Raw genomic sequence first — 15,876 nt, 5'->3', positions numbered from 1 at the left:
TATTTTCAAGACCTATTATTATGTTATATAAAGATTTTTTTTAAATCTCTATGGAAAAGTTTTTATGTATTTTTAGTGAAATGCTTGCATTGAGAAAGCAATGCATTAACAAGAAGGTGAATTTATTAAAGTGTCATGTGAAATATATGCTGTCATATATAATTATTTACGATATATTTAAAATGCTAGATTTTATGTAACAATAATCATTGTCTAATGATTAATCCTGCAATTATTGAATAGGTGTTCTCCCGGTATGAAAAACACAGACAACTAATACTAGAAGAAATTTTCACTTCCCTTGCAAGACTGCCAACTAGCAAGAGGAGTTTGAGAAACTTCAGGTAATTTCTGATCTAAATTAATAACTTATAGACTATAGCATTTAGAGTTTTGTAGATGTAGGATTTTATGCTTCACTGATAATTAAACTAAAATCTGTTTCTACAAGCTGCACTTTTTGCAGGTTGAGATTTCAAAACAAATTGTTTGACAAATATCTTTTAATGATTCCTCAGTTTTATGCTATCACTTTATGCCTACTTACAAAAATAATTGAAAGATTATTTTTCTCAATAAGAATGTGAATGGCCATAATGTTAGTATATGTTGAAGATTATTGTTTGTTGGTCAATTCTGTAATTCTTTTTGTATGGAGTTACATTATTTCTTCATAGCTAAATCTTTGTAGGAAAATTCTGGCTGAATTTCTTTGAGGATACACTCAGAGCACTCTTTTCAGGAAGGGAATCGGTTTCATATCCATATCATCTCATATGTCAGGGTTTACCACCTTTTGATGCTAAGTGTAGCAATAAGGCAATATTGGTGTGTATATGGGCAGTAAACTCATACTACTTCTGAGATTACATCAAGCAGAAACTGGCTTCTTAGCAGTTTAAGACAGTTGTCTGTTGAACTTTGTAGTCAGCTATGCTACTAGAGATTATTTTAGATGTAGCCCTTGTAAAAGTTGGTCTAGGTTATGATCATTATTTTCTGTTTTTTAAAAGTCTTAACACATTTCACATTCATTAAATACTACAGAAAAAATATTATGGCAACAGTTTGGTGTGTTTTGTTGTGTTGTATTGGAGAGAACACGGTATTATACATAATAAGCTTATTATAAGTATTTTAGGAGGTGGATGTTTGTTTTATTAAATATTCCTGTAGCTCTTTCAGCCAATGAACTGTGTGCTGTTTCAGTTCACCTCTTCTTTGCAAGAGCAATACTTACTGGTTTTGTTAGGTCAAATGTTACACTGCATAAAAATAAGCAACTTAATAGATAAGTGTCTAGAATGTTTCAGCTGTGGTAATAGTTTTTAAAAGATACTACTTAGGAGCAAAAATTTTGCTTGTGTTTTTTCCTTTTTGTTTACTTTTAGTGTTAAAACTATCTTTTCTTACTAACAGGTTAAACAGCAGTGACACTGATGGAGAGCCTATGTACATTCAGATGGTAACAGCATTAGTTCTGCAACTTATTCAGTGTGTGGTGCACTTACCATCAGCAGAAAAGGATTCTAATTCAGATGAGGAATCAAACAAGAAAGTAAGATATTTTTTAAAGCCTTTTTATGTGTATGTGCAGAAATCACTTAGGTAATTCATGAATAGGTGTTCATAGGTATAATACATTATTACAGCGCTGTAGTAATCAAGCATTGTAATTTTATGTCTGCTGTAATTTTTGAATGTGTGAGAAATGGTGATTTGTAAATCGTAGACCTATGCTAAGATAATAGACAAATGTATCTTGTTATTTTTAGGTGGATCAAGATGTGCTTATTACTAATTCATATGAAACAGCCATGAGAACAGCACAAAACTTCCTTTCTATTTTTCTTAAGAAGTAAGTACTATTGCATTCTTTAGTGTACTGATAAACCCAACTCCAAATGAATACTTTAAAACCTGACTACTGAACAGTGATAAATACCTGTTCATTGTTTATAATAATGTACTTTATAGATGCCCAAGAGGGCTTGTTGCCTAGACAAAAACATTTCTAGAAGAGAAATCCTGCAGGGTATTCTTCATACATTTGAGAAGCTGTCTCACAGTTCATGTAGAATTCCTTTATTTTGGGTCTCTTATTTATCTGAAGCCTGGAAGAGAAGGCTGAAGAGATGTTTAAGTGGTGAAACCATGCTGATTCAACCATCAGATATAAAAACCTAAAAATTGCTTTCACTGCGCTAAGGTTAGGAGTGTCAATAGCTCAAAAAGGAATGAAAAAAGCGCCTGAATTAACCATAGGATTTTAAGTTTTCATTATATTAATTTCTACACTTAAAGCTGAAAAGCTATTTAATACACCATCTAGCAATTGCATGCTTCTGATGTTAAATTTAGGGATGATATATAGATGTCAAAAAGTATCAGGTATCATGCTAACTTTTGGTGGGTTTTTGGTGGTTTTGGTTGGTTGGTTAGTTGGTTGGTGTTTTTTTTGACATTCTGATTGTAACCTTTGTGAAGGATAATACTGAGATGTGTTATCACTATCAGATAAACAAAACCAAGCTTAAAGAATACAAACATACCAACTCTTAAATATTCTACTCTACCTTTGCATTTATAATTCTACCATCTCTAATTCTATCCAAGTTATTACAGACTTTGGTAAGTGATCTCTTAAAAATGCAAAAAAATTTTTTTCTTTTTTTTTTTAAATGCAAAAATAGAAATAAAAATCTTAGCAATAAAATTTTTCTGTCATGGATTAGCTGCTTTATTTACAGTGCAACTTGGAGTGATAACTGTTTAAGCTATTTGTCTGCAAATGAATAAAACTAATTTTCTGCTATTATTTCAGATTTATTTTCTTGGAATTGCATAAAACTGTTTTTCTGATTAACATAGGATTATTTCTGTTTATATCAGAAGTAACTTTATATGGCTGTTAAATTTGCTTACAAAAAGCATTTTCTTGTTAATAGGTGTGGCAGTAAACAAGGGGAAGAAGATTACAGACCACTTTTTGAGAATTTTATTCAAGATCTACTTTCAACAGTCAATAAACCAGAATGGCCAGCTGCAGAGTTACTACTTAGCTTACTGGGAAGGCTATTGGTAAGGAATTCCTGGTTTTAACTATATTAATCCATTTCTTATTACTATGAAGACTTGTTTAATTCTGCTGAAACTACTGTAGGAGTGCTTTCTGATTGTTGACACACATGCAGCCTTGCATGTGTCACTACTATGCAATACATAGATAATAAGATTTTGGTTAGAGAATCATTCACATGGAACTTGTTAAAAATTGTATATTTTCTCATGGAAGTCCAATTCCACTATTTGATTACATTTTCAACATTAAAAGGTGTAATTTCATAGCATCTAAGAAGTATATGTGTTTATTTGGAGTAAAGTCAGCCTAATAACTGTAATGATACATATTAGGTATCTTCTCTGAACTATTCCCTTAGCACAGAGCCAGGAAACAACTCAGTGATTTGGTTATTTACAACTACAGCAAATACTTAGGATATTTTCCAGAATGGGACTATTTTTGTTAGTGTGTTTTTTGAATGTTGCTCTTCAGTATTATAATGTAATTACACTTTAATTCGGGCAGCTTCTTGAAAAAATATTGTTTGGTACTGTTCTTGATAAAACATAGCTTTATGTGAATAATGAGTAGATGGCATTATGGTGCTTAAAATCTCTGCTGTTGGAGATCTGCTATGCTAGTTGTCTAGTTTGTTTAATGAAAACATGTACTAAAAAAACCTCTGACAGATGTATATGTAGAGTGAGAGAGACCTAATAAAAAAGAAACATTAATATAAAATAATGTATGTGTGATGTAATAGTTAATTACAGAATTGTTTTCTATGTGGAAGTTTTTGCAGGTGGAAATTTTGATAAGGTAAAGCTATCTTTTGTGAGCAGAATCTCTGTGGCATAAATAACTACTTTTAAATATCTATTCTGCTTTTCTTAGGTTCACCAGTTCAGTAACAAATCTACAGAAATGGCATTGAGAGTTGCATCACTTGACTATCTTGGAACTGTTGCAGCAAGACTGAGGAAAGATGCAGTTACTAGCAAAATGGATCAAGGATCTTTAGCTAGAATCCTCAAACAGGTATGTGAGACATCCATGGCAGCTGGATGGAGATCTATCCATTCAAATGCTTGAAATTTTTAAATATGCTTGAAAAATTGGCATTATGGAGAATCAGTCTTAATTCACTGTTTAGGTTTCTGAATCAAATATAAGCAATTTATACGTATCACATTTGTTAACTCATGTCTTCCTTGCTCCATTTCTGTAGTGATCTTATAAATTAATTAATTACAGTGGTTAGTCAGCTTTTTTCTGACAATACTGAGGAAATCATGGAGCAACAGTTGGATTTTGTCTCAAGAGACCTTAAAAATACATATGAACCTGCATTTGCTATTGCAAAGCGGAATATGAGCTTTTGGAATTCAAACACACACTTTGAGGAGTTAATCTATTAGTCTCGTAATGTTAGTTTTTACTTGGTGTAATTTGATGTTTTGGGGGAGGTTTGGTGTTTTTTATTGAACTTGCTTATGTGTTTGTAGTGGGTTGATGCTGGCCAGGTGCCAGGCCTTCACCCAAGCTGCTCTGATTCCCCTCTGCAGCTGCACAGATGAGAGAATATGTAAGGAAGGGTTCATGGGTTGAGATAAGGACTGTGAGAAATCACTCATCAAATACCATCACAGGCAAAACAGGCTCAACTGAAGTGATATGAGGTGAATTTATCCTAACAAAATCAGAGCAGGATAATGAGAAGTAAAATAAATCCTTAGAAACACCTCTCCCACCCCTCCCTCCTTCCCAGCTCTACCCCTACCCCAGCAGTGCAGGGAGACAGGGAATGGGGGCTGTGGTCAGTTCATCACCCGGGGCTTCTCTCACTGCTGGGGGAGAGGAGTCATTGCCCTGCTGCACCCTGGGGTCCCTCCCGTGGGAGACAGCTCTCCATGAGCTTCTCCAGCAGGAGTGCATCTCACAGGCAGCAGCTCCTGCAATCTGCTGCCACGAGTCCATCCATGGACAGCAGCAGTGGGTCACTCTTCCATGGGGTGCAGTCCTTCCAGGACAGACAGCTCCTCCTGGAGCAGGGCCCTGTTCCCACAGGTCTCCCACAGGCTCACAGGCTCCCCTCAGGCACCCCCTGCTCTGGTGTGGGCTCCTCCAGGGCTGCAGTGGATCTCTGGATCCCTGGGACCTCCCTGGGCTGCAGGGGCACAGCTGCCTCACCATGGGCTGCACCAGGGGCAGGGGAATCTCAGTGCCAGTGCCTGGAGCTCCTGCTGCCCCTCCTCCCTCACTGACCTTGGTGTCTGCAGGACTGTTCCTCTCACATATTCTCACCCCACTCTTCTCTGGTTACAATTACATTTGAGCAATAACTTTTTGGTTCTTTTTTCTAAAATATGTTATCTCAGAGATATTGCCACTATCTCTAGTTGGCCCAGCCCTGGCCAGCAGCACCTCCATCTTTGGAAGCTCCTGACAGCTTCTCACAGAGCCATCCCTGTAGCCCCCACCAAAACCAGGCCTTGCCAAGTCTTTTATTAGAGTGTTTGTGCTTGGATTTCTGCTAATGCTGCTCAAAGACTGCAGGAGTATCAACATATGCTAAAGCAGGGTATATATTTGGACTCTGTATACAACATGAGAAAATCTCATGTCTCATGTAATTTTACAAATGGGGACTTTATGGACACTATACATTTCTTTCTGAACTAACTGTTCCCAGGATTTCCCTTCCACTTCCCTGAAAGAACTACAGATTTATTATATGTACTTTATAATGACCATTAGGTTTATATTGGAGAAAAACTTCTGTACTTTTCAGGCATTCAATTAAAAAGTAAAAGTCATCTACTCCTTCATGAGGCTGATTCTTCACATAATTTCTTTTGTTTAGAATATTCTTCAACATACAGTGTTGAATCTTTATGTCCATGGCATAATATAATTTATAGTCCTGTATGATAAGGAGTTATAAGTCTCCACTGTTAAGAGTGATTCTGACAATTTTACATTATACTTAGTGGGGAAGTGTTTCAGAAGAATCTGTTTCTCTTTCCTTATCCTCAGAAGTTGTAATAGTATTGAAAAATATTCTAGAAAGATATATACCCGAGCAGTGACCTGAATTTTTCTGTTTGGTTTCGGGTTTTTACAGGATCAGGTAGCTGCTAGGCATGGGCATCTGCAGAGAATTAAAATTCTGTAGGATATTGGTGCTAAAACATTTTTTCTCAGTTTCTCAGGAAACAATACCAATAAGGTATACATTACCATCCATGCATTGTGGTAGGTGTGTACTATACATTACCATCAATCAGGATAAACTGTTATGTTACTAATTTGTGAGAGAAGAACAACAATGTGTGCATTGTACAGCTGACCTTCACTTTCCTTTTTAAATGACAAGAAACTGAGAAGATCCATTGGTAGCTGTTGTCATCAGAAACTTAAATTATTATTTCTGTTCAGAAATAAGCTCATACCTGTACAGATTTTTTTTTTTCTGCTAAATTGAATTATTTTTTTGAATATTGTCTTATGCAGTCATTGCCATGATATTAATTCATGATTGATAAATTCTTATAGTGCTCTCTACTGTGGTTTGGACTCATGATTCATACAATAGGTTTTAGAGGAAAATCTATTCTAGTTTGACATATCCAAACAGTATATTTTTTTTAGAAATAGATTGTCTAGTGTATTTGAACACTTGTGCATGCTTTTCATTAGTTTATCTCTCGATACACTGATGTTCTGGACTTGTTAATTGTACCTTTCTGCACTTGTTGATGTTGCATGCTGAATATGTGTCAAGATTCTCAGTCGATGCTGTTAATACAGTACTAAAGCTGGTTGTAAGTTAGAAGTTTAATTGTTGATATAGAAAATTTCTTTCTGGCTGGAAAATTTAAAGCAAAAAATTATTCTTCTACTTCATTTTGATTATTGAATATGATTTTTTTGTAGACTTCTGAGTTTCTCTTTGTTCTGGGATTTTTATTTGTTAGGCAGTTAAGTATAAAGCAATCCTTATATTAAGCCAGTTATCTACAGAATTTAAAGTTTGTCAAGGGCCAGAATTTTTACTCACAATTTGCACATGCATCTGGGTGTTACAGATATTTATAATTATATTTATATTTATATTTATATTTATATTTGTATTTATATTTATATTTATATTTATATTTATATTTATATTTATATTTATATTTATATTTATATTTATATTTATATTTATATTTATATTTGTATTTATATTCCTAATCAGTATTATATGTCTTGTAGGCATGCTTTGAACTCTTGAAGTCATTAATTTTTGGGATAAAAGAATAATACCTTGTTCTGCTGTAATATCAGCAACTGCAAGGATCTCAGTGTTTCAGTATAATGTTGAGGAAATAAGGATGTTTTCTCAATTTCGCCCTTTTTTATTTTTCTATGACAGAACCGAATCAGTCAGTCTGTTTTAAAATCAGCCTTGTTCTGATCTCAATATTTTTTTTACTTTGTAACTAATTGATTAAAAATTAATTTAAGCTGTACAATTATTCAAACAACTAGCTTCAATGTATTTGTATGTGGATATATATGCAAATATATGGATATTTTCAAATGGTAATTGTGACTGTGCACTATTCTTGTTTATAACTATGTTTCTACTTCTAACAGGTTTCAGGAGGAGATGATGAAATTCAACAGCTGCAAAAGGCTTTGCTGGATTATCTGGATGAGAATACAGAAATTGATGCATCATTAGTGGTAAATTTCAGCTGTCTTTCATCAGAAATGTATATAAATAATTTCAGTAGCATGTACTGAAGAAAATTATTTTTGATTATATATATTAGTGCTTCAGTTAAATTGTCACCCTAACATATACTGTTGATTGTGTTTTCCAAAATAATGTTGATGCATTAGATTCCCTAAATCTCATTATAAATCTGTTAATTTTCTTTTTCTTTACCTGTTGATTTTGTTTTCTGTGCATCCTGCTCTATTTCTCCAGTTTTCTCGTAAGTTTTATGTAGCTCAGTGGTTCCGTGATACAACTATGGAGACAGAAAAAGCAATTAAATCTCAGAAGGATGAGGATTCATCTGAAGGAACTCATCATGCAAAAGATGTTGAAACCACAGGACAAATCATGCATAGAGCAGAAAGTCGCAAAAAGTTTCTTCGCAGCATCATTAAACCTGCTCCATCTCAGTTCAGTATCTTGAAGTATGTTTCAGTACCACTTACTTCTTTATTAGCCATGCATTTGATGTTTTAAATAATTTTTTTGTGAACGTGATCTGATTAACACATGGAATTTATTTCAGGATGAATTCTGATACTGTGGACTATGAAGATGCATGTTTGATTGTTCGCTACTTGGCCTCTATGAGGCCGTTTGCCCAGAGCTTCGATATTTATTTGACACAGGTAAACCGTGCTGAAAGTCTTAGTATAGTGAGACACAATTGGATTCTGATTCCAAACACTTTCACAGCTTTATACTGTATCTGTCCATTGTTGAGCAGAGGTAATTACAGGGTATGATAACACCATGTGCTTTCATATTCTGTATTGATGGCATAAATTACTAGGTTTCTTTTTCTTGCATGTGTTTTGTATGTTATATCGTGCACACATTATTTTATTTACTCATGTATGGCAATGGCCAAATCATTGCATGCACACAGTGAGAGGATCTTTACAAAGTGTTGAAATAATTTTCATAGCTTCTGTAAGATGCTTGCTCCTTTGGTAAGATTAAGTAATGAAGTTGAGCTTAATTTGATTTAAAAGTAAAAGCCAGATTGGCCAGTTGTTTGCAGTGCATTTTGCTATCACTTTGGAAACTGCTGTTTGACCAGTGTACTTTCTTCCTTTTTCTGGGAGAAGAGCACTAACACTGACACAGTGGCATGTTTGAAATTCAGTACTAGTTTAGGTTGTGCTACTTAAATTGATCTGCCTACAGAGCCATTTTTAGAGTGTTTGTATCCAACTCTGCTATTAAAAGAACCATGGTGAAAGTCACAACTGAATGACAAATGTAGAATTTAAAGTTAAGAACCTTATAACCCATTTTAGAGAAATAGCAAATCATGGTAAATATCCATGTTCAGTTTTCACTGCCATGAAACATCACTTTACATATTGTGAGAAGATAAATTCAGCTTTTAGTTATTACTGTTTTAGTAATATTATTTATATGTTATTCTGCTGCATTTTTGCTCTTAATTATTATTTGATACATTGCCAAAACAATGGAATCTTTTTTTTTGTTGTCTTCTAGATTCTGCGTGTTCTTGGTGAAAATGCAATTGCTGTTCGAACAAAAGCCATGAAGTGTTTGTCTGAGGTTGTTGCTGTAGACCCCAGTATTCTAGCCAGGGTAAAAAAGAAAACATCTACTCTGCACATAGCACTCTTAAAAGAAATATTTCTTATTCTGAATCTTATTTTCATTTGTTCTTTTTAGTTGGATATGCAGCGAGGAGTTCATGGGCGGCTAATGGATAACTCCACTAGTGTACGAGAAGCAGCTGTGGAGCTGCTTGGACGATTTGTGCTCTGTCGTCCCCAGCTTGCTGAGCAGTATTATGACATGCTGATTGAAAGAATATTGGTATGATATTTATTGTGGTATTTACAGTAAAATAAGTGGCATTGGAAAATTTGGTATTAACTGAGCCTGTTTAATAAATTGGAATTGTTTGAATGGTGAGCCATCATACTTTATAGATAACCTTGTAAAATGCACCACTTGCTTCTACGGAGGCTTTATTAAGGTGCATAGTGAAACTCTACACAAAGTTGTACTGCATCAAGACTTGGGCTAGATTCCTTTTGATTCCATTAGTAGTGCTCAAATTAGCTGTGTCATGGTTTAAGCCCAAATAGAAGTTTAACACACACCATGCAGCTGCTCACTCAACCCCCATATCTCTTACCCCCACCCTAGTGGAAGGAGCAGGAGGATTGTGGTAAAATTTACATGTTGAGATAAGAATATTTAATAATTGAAAATAAAGTAAAATCTATAAAAATTATAATAAAAAAAAAATTAAAATAATGATAATTAAAAAAAAAAACCCTTAGATGCACAATGCAATTGCTCACTATCTGCTGACCATTGCCTGAGCCATGTTCCCAAACCTAGATTGACTGTGCTTTCTGATAACTCCCCCCTGTTTATATATCAGGCGTGACATTCTGTGGTGTGGAGTATCCCTTTGGCCGGTTCAGGTCACCTGTCCTGGAATTCTCCCTCCCAGTTTCTTTTACCTACCTCCTCATTGGCAGAACATGAGACAAGGAGAGAAAAAAAAGAGTTCTTGACTTAGGATAAACACAACTTAATCAAAACACCAGTATTATCAATGCCATTCTCATTCTACATCCAAAATACACTGCTGTAACAGCTAATAGAAGAAATTAACTCTACCCTAGCTTTAACCAGGCCAAGATGAAATAAGGAATTTTGCTGCATATTTGAAGTCTGAAATATGGATTATTGAGGGCAGCTTTTCTATATTATTTTTAGTGTTTTGAAAGATTTATTTGTTTTTTTACAAAAAGGTGCTTTATTTGTCTAGGTGTTCAATGTTAATTTAACTGTCGGATGACATCAACTAATGGTATCCATGTCAGGATTTTAGTCAAGTACTACACATTTGCTGTAGTTACATGGTAAAAAGAGTTTGTGAAGGCTTTTGGAAATATGTATGTGCGTACAATACTATATAAAGCAGTTAAGCATGACATTCAAAATCAACAAATTTTGAGTAAGGTGATATGAAACTCGTCATGTATCTCTGTAGATTTAGCCTAGTAAAATGTAAACAACTGCCTGTATGCATCTTATTTATAAGCTTTATCTGAAGGCTTAAAGTATTACTGTCCAAATCTATAGGAAATCTTGTGTGTTCCAAAAAAGTAACTAAAGCATCACCACATCTGGCTCGTAAGTTCTTAAGTTAAGAAATGGTTTATCCATTTGCAACATCATGAGCTCTTAAATGAGAGGGTATAGATGGAGAAAATGTTTCAGCATTCTAGGGACTCAGCCAGAGCCTTTAGAGCAAATTGTGCTGAACTTTTGTATAAATGCATTCCATAAGATTTTAGGTGCCTTTGCTAAATAAATTCTGCAAGTCAAATTTGGTGATCTTCAAATATTAATTCATAAAGAATGTAAATTAATGTTTCTGATCTGTTTTCAAGAGTGCCATTCTTTCCTTTTCACAGGATACTGGTATCAGTGTCAGAAAAAGAGTAATAAAAATACTTAGAGATATCTGCATTGAACAACCAACCTTTCCCAAAATTACAGAAATGTGTGTGAAAATGATTCGGAGAGTCAATGATGAAGAAGGCATTAAGGTAGAATGAAACATATCCTTCGTAATTTTAATTATTGTTACTTCAGTGTTTCCTTATTTTGACAAAATAAAAAAAGTATTTTAATTTCTCCTTTGTCATATTTATGCCTTATGAATTTTAAGAGACTGTTATTTTAGATTTCTGTTATTATCTCTGACTTCCTTCCCTTTCTTTTCTGTCCTCTGTTTTCTGTAACTTCTTGCTGACAATCAAAATACTTTAAATATTTTCCAGAGACTTTTTCTTCTTCTTGCAAGTATTTTCTCTGGTGCTTCTCTTTTCTAGCAAGTAAAACAGCATATAAAACTTTCATTTCTGCAAATCATTACATTTTAAGTAAAAATTAACTTTTGACATTAATATATGCCATATAAAAATTATTAAAGTTATTAAGTATTAATCTGCGCTAATTTTGTATTGATTCTGTTTGTTCACTGAGGCAGTTATTGCCCCTGAAATGTTGCTTGTATTTATACTTTACCCTTTGTGCAGTGTGTATTTGCAGAAGGGTACAAACCTAATATAATTTCACCTAATAAACCTGACAATGATTATTTTGTTTAATTTGACCAAAAATTTTTTTAATTGTTGAGTAATTAGGGACACACCTGTAATAATTTTGTATCACACTTTCAATAAAATTTGAAAGTTTTAAAGCTGCAGCAGGTGTTTTTACCTCTTGAAATATATTAATGTAAAATGACTTCCTGAGAAGACTCTAAATAAACAACTGATGAACAGGTAGAGCCAAAGTGCTGCTGGAAAGGGAGGATTACCATGTTCTCTCCCCTTCTTCCCCTTGCCTTTCTAACAATGAGAAAAAAGGAGGCACAAACTTCAATGTATTTTTAACAATTCCATTAATGAGAAGTAATTTTGGAATAATGTTTGCTCACTTGCATTCTATTCTATATTGTACTCCATTCAAAAATATTGGAAGGTAACATACTTCCTATATTTGAGTGTAGAGGCTTGGCTTCTCTCTCTTTCCCGCCTTGTCACAGGTGTTTTGTAAACTAAAGGAACCTTCCACTGCTGTTGCAGTTCTATAAGGATTGTTTGTTCAGTTGTCAGCTGTGAATACCACTTAATGCTGGAAGGTGGTAACTTTATTTTCTGTAGCATGAGTTCCCACTGTTTCATTCTGCTGAACTTTGACATGAGATCAGTGTAAGTACTGTAATAATAGATCTGAATCTGTCTCAGATAACACTTCCTACTACAGTTGCATTTAAATTGCATAATTCCTTTTGAAAAGGCACAGATTATCAGTACATCTGTTATATGGATGTATTAAAAATAATACTTATGTGACAATGTACATTTATTTATTTCTGCTAATATTTTTTTTTCTTTCAGAAATTAGTAAATGAGACATTCCAGAAGCTCTGGTTTACTCCAACTCCGCACCATGACAAAGAAGCAATGACAAGGAAAATACTCAACATCACTGATGTGGTATGTTAAACAAATTGAGTTGTGTGCAAAATTCAATTTTGTTTTTACTGCCTTAGAAACATTATCTGTATTTTTTGAACACAATAATATGTTGGATAGTTTCCCTTTTTATATTTCCTGTGATGAAATGTATAGCAGAAATACTCATGTGATTGAGCAGGCTGTAGAAAATTTTAAATGCTCACTAATCTGCTGGAAATAATAACTGTGACCACATTGTACTGAGATTCTCTTGAGTTCTTTTCAAGTCAAAACACAACCAGTTTCTGTTGTATGTAACATTCTATTGGAATTGCTACAAGCAGCGTATAGTTAAGCTTACCTAAGAACTTGTCTCTTAAAATAAAATTTTCTTCAAACAATTGATAAGCATTATTTGGCAAAGTTAATATGATATTTCAATAAATGCAGGGTCATTTTTTTACTTACAGTAAACTTGGAGTTCGTATCTCACCTTTTAGGAGCAGCAAATTAAATAGCGTATCTCCATAAAACAAAATCTGTTCCAGATAAAAACGCTAAAAGATGTTTTGATATCAGTTATTCAAAGGGCTAAATCTCAAATTAAAAGACTCACTTCATTACTTACAAATAAAGTTTACAATGAGGTTTAAACCTAATTTTGCTTGACACTATGTAAAAAAAATGTAGCCTAGTTTGCAATTTCCTCAGTCACTCAATTTGACTTCTCTTTAATTCTCAGTTCTCCTGTCTGTTCTAATTTGAACCACCTGTGTGCTGCTCCTGACATATGATACCAGTGAAGGCTTGGTTTCTTCATATAAAAACACAAATAGATAGATAGATAGATAAAGATAGATATAGATAGATTATATAGGTATATAGATATATATACCTAAATAAATGTGTGTGCATGTGCCTCTGTGTGTATGTGTGTGTACCTTTCCCAGTAACAGGACCCCAGGAGATGGCCTGAAGTTAATGTCAGGAGAGGTTTAGGGTGGGTATCAGCAACAGGTTCTTTCCCAGAGAGTGTTTGGGCACTGAAATGGCTCCCCAGGGCAGTGGTCACAGCACCAGCCTGGCAGAGATCAAGAAACATTTGGACAGTGCTCTCAGGCACGTGGTGTGTGACTTCTCGAATTTGCTGTGCAGGGCCAGGAATTTGACTTGATGATCCCTATGGATCCCTTCCAACTGGAGACATCCTGTGGTTCTATGATACATATGCATGTCCATTTTCAAAGTGTCAGGATTGTATTTATACATAAATTTATGCAAAATTTTCTAAAAAATGGGAGCTTGTCTTGCCAGCAATCTCCAGTAAATCATGTAGGCTTTGTGTTGTATGAAATACAAATTCTAGAGTCACTTAAATTGTGGGAACTGTTTTTCAAATGCTGAAGAGAGTTTCTGGTCTCCATTGTTTTTAAATCATGTAGAAATTTATGCATATTTGCTGGCATTTTGAGATGACATCTGTATTAAAATAATTTGTCCTCAGATGACTTGTTTATTGACCAATATCTTCTCAAAAATACTTACAGGTTGCAGCTTGTAGAGATACAGGGTATGATTGGTTTGAACAGCTTCTTCAAAATGTAAGTAATGAATTTTGAATGTATAGTACAATCATTGTTAGAATTTTAGTATTCCTTTTGTTTCTAAAACACAAAGAAGGTAAACACCAAAAGCAGTCCTACAATAGACAAATTCCATTCCTGCTCTTTAAGAACTGACTGGTTTTAATATCTTTCTTGGTGCAGTTTTCTTTGGCATTAGTTTCTGTCTTTGCAAATGATCTCTTAAAAATACTTCACTTCTTAGTTTTGGGAGGAGTTTGATTTGTTTGTTTGATTTCATTAGTTCTTCAATAATGCCTGACATAACACAAAGTCCACAGCTAAGGTAGTTAATTATGAAATAAGGTATCTAATTATGTCGATTTTTTTTTAACAGTAGATAAGTGTATTTTCATATCCAATGTATTTTCTACACAACTTATGAAAGCGGTGAATCTTCAGAGTATAAGTTACTTCTGTGTTATGTTCTACTTATATCTAATACTAATATTTCTAAGAATTGAGCTTGGTTTGTTTATATCTCTTAACCTGTGTTATCATTCTCTACATCTTGCATGCACTGGTTAATTTTCAAGCAAGAAAATCCTTTGATTCCACTCTTGTCTAGAGTGTCATAAAGATAGCTTATTAAGTGAATCAGAGCTTCTTCATTAAGAGCCTCTTCACTGAAGAAAAGTCTTTAATATGGTCTCAGTCCTTCTTAGATATTAGAAGAATCTTCATGGACACAATTTTAGTACCCAAACTCATAAGTAAATAGTTTAAATGAAGTGTTGATATACAACTGTATTAGATCCTCATCTGGTATTTTGGGTTAGTGTCAAAAACATTTGTTTTTAATTTGCACTTTAGTTCTCTAAGCTTTTTAAAAATCTTCCAACCCTTGCTAGTTTCTGCATTATTTCATTAAGCATAAAGCAGCTTTCATCCCAATGCAAAAAATAAGAATTACTATGGATTTTTATTGCAGTTATTTTTTCATTACTTACATTCTTTTTTACTTCCCATATTTTTTTTCTTCACCATGTAAGTTTTAGATAAATACTTCTGTAGTCTAAAATCCTTGTGTATCTGTAATAATTGTTATAAAACCAGCATGTATCCTATGCAAATGAATGCAGCTTTAACATTAAACCATTTTCTGTTTTATCTGCTACAGCTGTTGAAGTCAGAGGAGGATGCCTCATATAAACCTGTCAAGAAAGCCTGTACTCAACTTGTTGACAATTTGGTTGAGCACATTCTTAAGTATGAAGAATCTTTATCAGGTAATATTATTTAAAATTCAGCTAAAATTCGTTGAATTTTTTATGATACAGTTGTTGAAATCACTTAATTGCAAAAAGTTGTAGTTTTGGAACTCCTGTAAAAAGCTGCTTGTAATAAATCATTGTTTTTAAGTGATGGAATTTTAAGTACTGTGTAATAATAAAACCTTCCTAATCTTTACTAGCTAACCACAAT

At 33.8% G+C, this 15,876-nt stretch overlaps 1 protein-coding gene across 10 annotated transcripts in view; it reads left to right on the top strand.

The window, feature by feature from the left end:
- NIPBL (NIPBL cohesin loading factor) overlaps positions 1 to 15,876 on the top strand; it is a 150,156-nt gene that overhangs the window by 117,788 nt on the left and 16,492 nt on the right. For all 10 annotated transcript variants that reach the window (XM_079330270.1, XM_079330269.1, XM_079330273.1 and 7 more), the window contains 14 exons: positions 244 to 344; positions 1,420 to 1,558; positions 1,776 to 1,858; positions 2,949 to 3,081; positions 3,959 to 4,102; positions 7,706 to 7,795; positions 8,043 to 8,257; positions 8,359 to 8,461; positions 9,321 to 9,419; positions 9,507 to 9,653; positions 11,276 to 11,410; positions 12,770 to 12,868; positions 14,377 to 14,430; positions 15,572 to 15,680. In XM_079330270.1, the coding sequence (XP_079186396.1) occupies positions 244 to 344; positions 1,420 to 1,558; positions 1,776 to 1,858; positions 2,949 to 3,081; positions 3,959 to 4,102; positions 7,706 to 7,795; positions 8,043 to 8,257; positions 8,359 to 8,461; positions 9,321 to 9,419; positions 9,507 to 9,653; positions 11,276 to 11,410; positions 12,770 to 12,868; positions 14,377 to 14,430; positions 15,572 to 15,680 (1,651 nt within the window). The remainder of the gene's footprint in view (positions 1 to 243; positions 345 to 1,419; positions 1,559 to 1,775; positions 1,859 to 2,948; positions 3,082 to 3,958; positions 4,103 to 7,705; positions 7,796 to 8,042; positions 8,258 to 8,358; positions 8,462 to 9,320; positions 9,420 to 9,506; positions 9,654 to 11,275; positions 11,411 to 12,769; positions 12,869 to 14,376; positions 14,431 to 15,571; positions 15,681 to 15,876) is intronic.

The sequence above is a fragment of the Erithacus rubecula genome (genome assembly GCF_903797595.1).
Source record: "Erithacus rubecula genome assembly, chromosome: Z".
In the NCBI taxonomy this organism is placed as follows: Eukaryota; Metazoa; Chordata; class Aves; order Passeriformes; family Muscicapidae; genus Erithacus; species Erithacus rubecula.
This window is presented reverse-complemented; position numbering and strand designations above follow the sequence as displayed.